This window comes from Jaculus jaculus, chromosome 12 (assembly GCF_020740685.1).
Source record: "Jaculus jaculus isolate mJacJac1 chromosome 12, mJacJac1.mat.Y.cur, whole genome shotgun sequence".
Lineage (NCBI taxonomy): Eukaryota > Metazoa > Chordata > Mammalia > Rodentia > Dipodidae > Jaculus > Jaculus jaculus.
The window spans coordinates 59,428,604-59,439,529 of NC_059113.1; the positions used below are offsets into that span (position 1 = coordinate 59,428,604).

The window sequence follows — 10,926 nt, forward strand, 5'->3', positions numbered from 1 at the left end:
TCTTATAAATGCCAAAACCTGAGAAAAATAACTCATCCCCACCTGTGGTGGTTTGATTCAGGTCTCCCCCATAAACTTAGGTGTTCTGAATGCTAGGTTCCCAGCTGATGGAGATTTGGGAATTAACACCTCCAGGAGGTGGTATATTGTTGGGGGCAGGCTTGTGGGTGTTATAGCCAGTTCCCCCTTACTAGTGTTTGGCACACTCTCCTGTTGCTATGGTCCATCTGATGTTGGCCAGTAGGTGATATTCACCCTCTGCTCATGCCATGGTTTTCCCTGCCATCATGGGGCTTCCCCCTCGAGCCTGTAACCCAAAATAAACCTCTTTTTCCCACAAGCTGCTCTTGGTTGGGTGACTGCTACCAGCAACGCGAACCTGACTGCAACACCACCTCTCTGAGGATGAATAGGCAATTAACAATTGCTGGAGAGGAGGGATTCACAAGGCCCTCCCCTCCCTGAGGATCTATAAGTAGTTAATGGTTGCTGGGGGTACCTATTGCTAAGTTGTCTATACATATACAAGCAAACTAGCCTGGCTTACAAATAAAAAAGAAAGATATGAAATTCGAAGGGAGACTAACTGGAAAGAGGAAGAAGGTAAGTAGGAGGGGGACAAGAGAAGATAACAGGTGAATATGATCAAAATACATTATATATGTGTTTGACAATATTGTAAAAAAAACCTTACTATTATGTATAACTAATGCATAATAATAAAACTCTTTGGGGTGTGGGGTTGAGGTTGGCTATCACTGTAGCTGAGGCTAAGCTGGAATTTCCTATATAGTCTCAGGCCTCAAGCTCATGGCAATCCTCTTACCTCTGCCTCCTAAAGTGCTGGGGTGAAAGGTGTGTGACACCACGCCCAGCTAATAAAACTTTTTAGTTAAGGCTTTTTGGCTTTTGGTTTTTGTTGTTTGTTTTTTAGAGGTAGGGTCTCCCAGTAGCCCAGGCTGACCTGGAATTCACTCTGTAGTCTCAGGGTGACCTCGAATTCATGGAGATCCCCCTACCTCTGCCTATTAAATGTAGGGATTAAATGTGTGCCTCACCACACCTAGCCTACAAAAACTTTTTTAAAGTAGAGCATAATTATTTTTTGGATTGTTTGGTTGCCAGCATAACTGTATAGCTCCTGACCAATTATAATTTCAAGGGTATCATGTTTACATTCACATGTGGATTTCCTAGAAGGTGGCTGAGGGCTGGCCTTGCACCTGGCAACCCATGAGGACACGTGTTTCCATGGTAGAAGGGATTCTGAGTCCCTGTTTTAGGAAGACATCTCACTAGCAACGGGCATGGGTTAACACTACCACGTGGTCAAGGCAGGGGTTAGGCCTCCTGGCCGGCCCTCTGGTTCCGACACCACTTCCTGGAATGGAGCTCAGGATCTAGATTTCAGGGAACCCTGAGAGAAGAACCTCTGGAAGGAGACCATTTTGATGAACTGCTTTCGACTCCATTCGGACACCGATAACACGATCCTCAGTATGTCATGTTGTGGCCATGTAAGCTACAGGGGTTCTATGAACATAGAGCTTCGTCATGTATTTCTACATGCAGATTGGAAGCGGGTGCTTACCTAAACTCTGCCCTAGGATCCTATGTGAAAAAAATAAATGGCCGGAATTTGACACCCTGCATTCCCTGGCTATGATTTCTAAGCATCACTGGTAAGTTTGAGTGGGATGGTTGTTACCAGCAAGTCCTGGGTCTGGTTAACATGTGTAACCATCAGTCCATCATCGGCGGGGTTTTGGCCAAGTGCGTTCATAGCCTCCTGGTTCAGTGGCTGTGTTGGGTCTCTGTCAGGGATTCTCTCCATGCTACAAAACACAAAGTGATTCCATCAGCTCCCAGCCTTATGTCACATCCACACGGCAGGCACCGCTTTCTTTCCCCTGTCTCCTGAAATGGTTTCCAGAAACAGTTTTAAATATTTTACTTACTTATTTATTTACTTATTGCTTTTTTCGAGGTACAATCTCACTCTAGCTCAGGCTGACCTGGAATTCACTATGGAGTCTCAGGGTGGCCTTGAACTCATGGCGATCCTCCTACCTCTGCCTCCTAAGTGCTAGGATTAAAGGTATACACACCACACCCAGATAATATTTTACTTATTTATTAGAGAGAGAGAATGGGCACGCCAGGGCCTCCAGCCAATGCAAACAAACCCCGAACGCATGTGCCACCTTGTATTCTGGCTTAGGTGGGTACTGGGGAATCAAACCTGGGTCTTAGGCTTTGCAGGCAAGCGCGCTAACCACTAAGCAATCTCTCCAGCCCACCAGAAACATTTTTAGCTCTGTGTGAGAACTGAGAGGTTTCCTGATACAACGTGATCTCCAGGTTCATGAAACATTGCACTACAGCTTGGGTAGTTAGATATCAAAAGCCCACAGGTATTTGTCCAAGGCTGCAGTGACCACTTACCTAGTCTCACGTCAAGACTTATTTCCCTCTCAACACCCATGAGCAAAATCGTGCTGCTGCTTTCTTTTGCAAAACCAGAGGATCATGTTTACCAGGAATTTTTCTACAGATCTTAACCATGTAAGACATAACTAATACCTACCACTTTCCTAAGGAGGAAAGTGTCCTAGACAAGAAACTTCAGCACTCTGTGCAGCTCAGCTCTTCTCTCATCAGTACAACAAACACTTGCTGAGCATCTACTAGGTTCGAGGCTTTGTGCTAAGGGAGCCGTGGATGGGGAGGACAAGGTCTCTCAGCCTCCGCACTGCGGACAGTTGGGTAAACGATTCTGCTGCAGGCTCTCCCATGTTCAACAGCATCACCACCCTCTACCAGCCAGGGGCATGTCATCCTCGTATTGTGACAGCCAAACTGTCTCTAGACATGTTACCCACGGGAGAAAACTGTCCCCAGTTGAGACCCACTAAGATAGACATTGGCCTTCTCCATGCAGAACTCATATTCTTTTTCTTTTTAAAAAATATTTTATTTTTAGGATGGTATTGTATATAGATATAAGTAGAAGAATAGATTAATGGGGGTGGAAAGGCCCAAAGTGAGGTCAGGGGAAGAGATTGAGTAAAGGAAAGGTGCAGGGAGGGCTAATCAAAATCTAAGAGGATATCAATAAATCACATGGAATCCTACTTTTTGGGACAATGAAACACTCAGGAGCCGTAGATTGTTGCTAGAAAATTTTCAGTGCCAGGGATGGACTACCCTCCAGTGAGATGTTGGCCAGGGAGGTCCCTGATGCTCTCAAAACATCACAGGCCATTGCCAAGGCCCTTGGTTTCTCACCAGGAATAGATGGTAAGACCCTATGGCTGAAGACTCCACATACTTGGGCTGCAAGGCCACTGAGAAATCCTGCTGGAGCTGAGCTGATAACCTCCCCCATGTAGACCAGCTGACAGAAAACTGAAAGAAGCCATTCTGCGTGCAGTTCAATGGGAGAAAGAGAAATCACCAGTGAAGATACTCAACAGTAGACACTGTAAGCCTTATATTTGGCCAGCCAGGCCAAATGAGCCAACGGGTGCAATAGTGGCACGTCTGTCATGGGGGAAACCAACTGCCCTCCAATTGGACTGAAGGCCCACTCCATGGGAGGGAATACATCCCTGATACTGAAAACTAAAAACAGGGGTAGTCATGAGCCCTAGGGGTGTAACATCTGCTGCTGTCTGGCTAAATGTATATACTATGCTTATCAAACTGCCCAGTAAGCACTTCTCTTAATGTTCATACCTTTATATTAATGCTACTCTCACTTTTGGTAGAGAATCTTCTCTTTTCAGATGGCAGTGACCTTGGGACGACTCAGAAGGTATCATGGTACTAGAAAGAAGTAACTGGGGGCTGGAGAGATGGCTTAGCAGTTAGGCGCTTGCCTGTGAAGCCTAAGGATCCCGGTTCGAGGCTTGATTCCCCAGGTCCCACGTTAGCCAGATGCACAAGGGGGCACATGCGTCTGGAGTCTGTTTGCAGTGGCTGGAGGCCCTGGTGCGCCCATTCTCTCTCTCTCTCTCTCTCTCTGCCTGTTGCTCTCAATTAAATAAAAATAAAAAACGAAAAAAAAATTTTTAAAAAAGAAGTGACGGGAGTGCTCAGCACTGCAATATCTCTATCTTACCTTCTAAGGCTCAGGGTCTATTGTGGAAGAGGTGGTGGAAAGAATGTAAGAGCCAAAGGAAGGGTGGGACTCCGTACAATGTGCTCCCTCCAGACATAAAATGGCCTGGATATCCATGTCCTCACAGTGCCTAACACTACCTACATAAGACCATCACAAGAGGAGGAAAAGATCATGACATCAAAATAAAAGAGAGACTGATTGAGATGGGGAGGGGATATGATGGAGAATGGAGTTTCAAAGGGGAAAGTGGGGGGGTATTACTATGTGATACTTTTTATAATCATGGAAGTTGTTAAAAAAATTTGAAAAGAAATATTTATTTTTACTTATTTGAAAGAGAGAGAATGAATGGACATGCCAGGGCCTCTATCCACTGCAAACAAACACCAGACGCATGTGCTACCTTGAGCATCTGGCTTTATATGGGTACTGGGGAATTGAACCTGGGTCCTTTGGCTTTGCAGGCAAGCACTTTAATGACTATGCCATCTTCCCAGCCCAGCCCTTTTTATTTATTTTTTTATTTATTTATTTATTTTGGTTTTTCGAGGTAGGGTCTCACTCTGGCTCAGGCTGACCTGGAATTCACTATAGTCTCAGGGTGGCCTCGAACTCTTGGCGATCCTCCTACCTCTGCCTCCTGAGTGCTGGGATTAAAGGCGTGCGCCACCACGCCCGGCTCCTTTTTAAATATATATTTTTTTCTTTTAAGTTTTCATTTATTTATTTGAGAAAGGCAAGGAGAGAATGGGCATACCAGGGCCTCCAGCCAGTGCAAATAAACTCTAGATGCATGCACCACCATGTGCATCTGGCTTAAATGGATACTGGGGACTTGAACCTGGGTCCTTAGGCTTCAAAGGCAAGCACATTAACTGCTAAGCCATCTCCCCAGGCCCTGCTCTTTTTTTCAATAGTTTACTTATTTATTTGAGAAAGAGAGAGTGAGAAAGAAAGGGTGTGTCAGGGCCTCTAGCCAATGCAAACAAACTCCACCACCTTGTTGCATATGCCACCTTGTGCACTTGACTTTATGTGGGTACTGGGGAATTGAACCTGGGTTGTTAGGCCTTGCAGGAAAGCACTTTAACCATTGAGCCCTTTCCAGCCTCAGAGCTCATATTCTTTCCTTTTTTTTTTTTTTAAGAGAGAGAGAGAGAGAAAATTGGCACACCAGGGCCCCAGCTACTGCAATTGAATGCCAGGGGCTTGTGCCACCTAATGTGCATGTGCGACCTTGCGCTTGCCTCACCTTTGTGCATCTGGGTTAAGTGGGATCTGGAGAGAATTAGAACGAGGGTCCTTAGGCTTCACAGGCAAACACCGTAACAGTTAAGCCATCTCTCCAGCCCAAGCTCATATTCTTTTTTTTCCCTAAATATTTTATTTCTTTATTTGAGAGAGAGAGGAAAAGGCAGAGAGTGGGTGCTCCAGGGTTTCCAGCCACCACAAACAAACTCCAGATGCATGTGTCCCCTTGTGCATCTGGCTTACATGGGTCCTGGGGAATCGAACCAGGGTCCTTAGGTCTTATAGGCAAATGCCTTAACTGCTAAGCCATTTCCCCAGCCCCAAGCTCATATTCTTGATGGAGAGACTGTTATTTTAAAATAGTGAAGTCAAGTCGGGTATGGTGGTGCATGCCTTTAATCCCAGCACTCGGGAGGCAGAGGTAGGAGGATCGCCATGAGTTTGAGGCCACCCTGAGACTACATAGTGAGTTCCAGGCAAGCCTGGGCCAGAGTGAGACCCTACTTCGAAAAATCAATGTGTGTGTGTGTGTGTGTGTGTGTGTGTGTGTGTGTGTAGAAGTCATTACAAATTGGCAGGTTCTACAAAGGAAGCCAATCGTAGGTGTAATGGAAAGTCCCCAGGAAGAGGACTGTTTTTGCATAGGTGGTGGTGTGCTTAGGAGGTTGGTAGTGTCTTCTGAGCTCAGATATTCTTTTTCTTTTGTATTTGTGTGTGTGTGTGTGTGTGTGTGTGTGTGTGTGTGTGAGAGAGAGAGAGAGAGAGAGAGAGAGAGAGAGAGAGAATGAGTGAGCAAGCGAGAGGGAGAGAATTGGCATGCCAGGGTCTCCAGCCACTGCAATCAAACTCCAGACACGTGCACCATCTTGTGTGCATGTGCAACCTTGCACACTTGTGTCACCTTTTGCACCCAGCTTACCTGGGATCTGGAGAGTCGAACATGAGTGCTTAGGCTTTGCAGGCAAGTACCTTAAGAGCTAAGCCATCTCTTAAGTCCAGATATTTTTTAAATATTTTAATTAATTTATTTGCAAGCTTAGAGAGAAAACAGAGAGAATGGGTGTGCCAGGGCCTCCAGCCGCTATAAATGAACTCCAGATATACATGTGCCACCTTGTGCTTTATTTTTATTTTTATTTTTTTTGAGAGACAGAGACAGAGGAAGAGGAAGAGAGAGAAAATGAGCTTGCCAAGACCTTTCTGCCACTATGAATGAACTCCAGGTGTGTGATTGTGCACTCCCTTGTGGCCATGGGTGACATTGCATGCTGCGTCCCTGCTACAGTCTGGCTATACGTGGCATCTGGAGGATTCCAACACTTCTTAGGCTTTTCAGGCAAGCACCTTAACACTAAGCCATCTCTCCAGCTCTTGTGTTTTTTTGTTTGTTTGTTTTGTTTTGTTTTTGTTTTTTAGAGGTAGGGTCTCGCTATAGCCCAGGCTAACCTGGAATTCACTATGTAGTCTCAGGGTGATCTCGAACTCTAGGCAATCCTCCTACCTCTGCCTCCCAAGTGCTGGGATTAAAGGTGTGTGCCACCACACCCGGCCTTCCTTGTATATATATATATTTTTTAAATATATTTTTATCTATTTATTTTCAAGTAGAGAGAGGTAGAGAGAACAAAGAGATATTCTTGAAGGAGGACAAGGAGGTCAAGAGAGTAGAGGCTGAAGTAGGCAGGGGAAGTAGCAAGTGTTAAGACCACGCATGAGTTGGCTCACTCAAGGAATGAACAAAAGACTGTTGAGCCTGATTGTAGGGACTTCTAGAAGAAGGAAGGAAAATAGTGAGAGGTGGCTACGCTCTACATTGTGTCTATACTCTAGGTCACAACTTCCTGAATCAGTGTTTCACGTGTGTGCAAAGTACAGCAGCCTGATTCTCCCTCTGGGGATTTGAAATTAAGAGCTGTAGGCATAGAACGTATACCCAGAAGCAGGAAGACTGCAGGGAAAGAGGAATGGATAGTCATTCCCCAGGTTGGTTTCCATGGGGCCGTTCTCTCCTAGCTCCCCTGTCCCTGCCAGCCCCTTCTCTGTGCTCCTCCTTTTCTGTGCCCTGTGAGCTGGTGCTCCCTGAGGCCAACCAGAACACACCATTCCTCCTTGGGCAATTTTACTGTGCTCAGGGCTGAACTACCAGCTATCTCTCCACAGCTCTCACCTGTGCATCGAGAGCCCAGACCTCTCACTGACTGCACGTGGAGATTGTGGGTTGAGGCCCCTGCACAGCCACACTTCTATTAAACATCTTAGGCTGGTTACTGATTAGAACTTTTTTTTCCCCTGGTTTTTCCAGGTAGGATCTCACTTTAGCCCAGACTGACCTGACTTCACTATGTAGTCTCAGGTTGGCCTCAAAATCACAGCGATCCACCTACCTCTGCCTCACAAGTGCTGGACACCCTTAGTTTTTGAGTTGGTGGGAGCTAGTAGTCTGTTAAATTAATACATTACTGGCAGCACTCAGAAGGCAGAGATAGGAAGATCGCAGTGAGTTCGAGGCCACCCTGAGACTACATAATGAATCCCAAGTCAACGTGGACTAGAGTGAAACCCTACCTTGAAAAACAACAACAACAACAATAATACTACTACATTAAAGGTTTTACTAGATAATTGAAAGGGTGTTAGGTCAGATACAGAAGTGGGCAATGAATGGCTATTAAGAGACTAAAGATAGCAAGATAACTTCTTTGGAGCTGCAACATTCTACAGTCAAAAAGTTCTAATCAGCTGGGTGTGGTGGTGCACACCTTTAATCCCAGCAGAGGCAGAGGTAGGAGGATCACCATGAATTTGAGGCCAACCTGAGACTACATAGTGAAGTCAGGTCAGTCTGGGCTAAAGTGACATCCTACCTGGAAAAACCAGGGGGAAAAAAAGTTTTAATCAGTAACCAGCCTAAGATTTTTAATAGAAGTGTGGCTGTGCAGGGGCCTCAACCCACAATCTCCACGTGCAGTCAGTGAGAGGTCTGGGCTCTTGATGTGTATATGTGTTTGTATCTGTAGGGGCACACACATGTGTGCAAGGATATATAGGCCCAAGGACAACCCTGGGTATTATCCTCAGGTAAACCATCCACATATATATATATATATATATATATATGTTGGAGAGGGAGAGGGAGAGGGAGGGAGGAAGGGAGAGGGAGGGAGGAAGGGAGAGAGAGAGAACTGGCACTCCAGAGCCTCATCCACTGCAATCAAACTCCAGATGCTTATGCCACCTAGTGGGCATGTATAACCTTGCACTTGCCTCACCTTTGCGTCTGGCTTATGTGAGAGTTGAACATGGGTCCTTAGGCTTCACAGGCAAGCACCTTAACCTCTAAGTCATCTCTCCAGCTCTCATCCACTTCCTTTTAAAAAATATTTTATTTTTTATTTATTTGAGAGAGAGATATAGATACAGAAATAGGCAGGGAGAGAGAAAAAAACGGGTGTGCCAGGGCCTCCAGCCCTATAAACAAATTCCAGATGCATGTGCCCCCTTGTGCATCTGGCTTACGTGGGTTCTGGGGAATCAAACCAAGGTCCTTTGGTTTTGCAGGCAAACACCTTAACTGCTAAGCCATCTCTCCAGCCCCCATCTACTGATTTTTAAGACAGAGTCTCTCATTGGCCTATAGGTCACCAATTAGGCTAGACTCTCTGGCCCACGAGCTCCAGGGAGCCTCCTAGCTCTACCTCCGCTGAGCTGGGATTACAGATGCATGCTGTCGCATCTGTGTTCTGGGAGTTCTGGGGATCCAACCCAGGTCCTCATACTTGCATGGCAAGGGCTTTACCGACACGGCCATCTCCAAGCCCCATGACTCTTTAATCTTTTATTCTAAAGACTCTTGTTTTCGAGAAGCACCAGGCTTGCTTGCAAAGCCAATGGGCCCGAGTTCATTCGCCAGTACCCACACAAATCCAGATGAAAAACATGGCACATGCATCTGGAGTTCATTCGCAGTGGTAAGAGGCCCTAGTGGACTCCTTTCTTTCTCTCTCTCTTTTTTTTTTTTACATAAAATTTTATTCATTTGCAAGCAGAGAGAGAGAGAGATAGAGAGACGAGAAACAGACACAGAGAGAATGGGCATGCCAGGGCCTCCAGCCACTGTAAACCAACTCCAGACACATGTGCCTCTTGCACATCTGGCTTATGTGAGTCCTGAGGAATTGAACCCGGGTCCTTTGGCTTCACAGGCAAAAGCCTTAACTGCTAAGCCATCTCTCCAGCCTTCTTTCTCCTTAAGTAAATCATTTTTTAAAAAGCACTAGGATAATGGGATAATCAGACTGTACCTTCCTCCCAAGGGTAACCATTCCTTCGAGATCCATTGCTATTACTTTCTGTCTCTGTTTCCTGGCAACCCCATGTACACACTTTATTATTTCATATTACCCTTTGTCCCTTCTGTTTCCCAATGAAACCCAGAAAGCTTTTCTTGAACCCTCTTTTCTGCTTCTCACCCCTCCCCCACATGGAAGAAACCCTGTGGAAGGCCTCCTTGCGATTCCTTCATACTTCCCATATCAAGCTGTCATGCTCTCTCCAACCAGCTCCATCTCTTCCCTGTCTAGTGCAGAGTGCCAGCATCTAGCTCCAGCCCAGCATGCGGAGAGCTACTGCTTGAGATCCCGAAGTCCTTCTCATGCAGTCCAGAGCTTAGCACAGGGCATCCTCCACCCTCCCTTTCCCATCTCTGGCAATCCTTGAGTCACTCACTTCCATGTCCAGATCTTCATTTACTCCTCATCTTGAGAAGGCTCCCCAGGACCTTGCTGCTTCTGGGCCCTACTTCTAGATGCTCCTCCAGGCAACTCTACAGTGAAGCTCGCTCTGTGGGTTAGTGTTAGCTGGTCTCCAAGGTAACAGACTGCACCACTGCAGCTTGGGGCAGGGAAGGAGAATCGCTTCACCTCAAGGGAGAAGGGACCACTTGGTTGCCTATAGTCTCCTGTCCCAGGCCAAGCTGCATTCTCCACTCTTATAGAAGCCTGAACCCAGGACTTGGAACCTCTTTTCTATTTTTACAACCTCTGGCTTAGCTGGGAACTGTGGTTTAGACCAGTAGAGTGCTGGGTGCCTGTTGCCTTCTTGTGGTAGGAACAGAAGGTAGCAGGGAACCTGTAACTAGTATGAGAGGTGGTAACCTCCTCCTGTGGGGAAGACTCCCCAGGTCTCCTAAGCAAAACCTGGGAGAGGTCTGCCAGCCCAACAACACAAAGTCTGTTCTCTGAGCATCTGCAGTGGCTTCTAAGCCCAGGTACCATAGAACTGCCACAGGGGTTATGGGAACGGTCTCATCCAGGCCGCTCAACTTGCTGGAGTGCAGGAACAGGAACCTTCAGCCACAGCAGGCGATTATGATGTAACTAGTCCTTGCCCACAGCTGGGATTCTCTAGATCCTTCTTTTCCAGAGGCTGACGAGTGGTCCACCCAGTGTCAGTCAGCTTGTACGTAGCTAAGCCTTTCTTACCCCAGTCATTTTCAAGTCACTCTTCAGTTCCTGAACCTCTGATTTGGGAAGTAAGGACATCTGGGGCTT

General features: G+C 46.4%; 1 protein-coding gene across 1 annotated transcript in view; it reads right to left on the reverse strand.

Annotated features, from left to right (window-relative positions):
- Positions 1-10,183, reverse strand: part of Vwa3a (von Willebrand factor A domain containing 3A) — a 92,599-nt gene extending 82,416 nt beyond the window's left edge. The window contains exons 1-2 of the mRNA XM_045131396.1: positions 10,103-10,183; positions 1,709-1,835 (exon numbers count right to left, since the gene is read on the reverse strand). Coding sequence (XP_044987331.1) covers positions 1,709-1,835; positions 10,103-10,122 — 147 coding nt within the window. The 5' untranslated portion in view covers positions 10,123-10,183. The remainder of the gene's footprint in view (positions 1-1,708; positions 1,836-10,102) is intronic.
- Between the last annotated feature and the right edge of the window lie 743 nt (positions 10,184-10,926).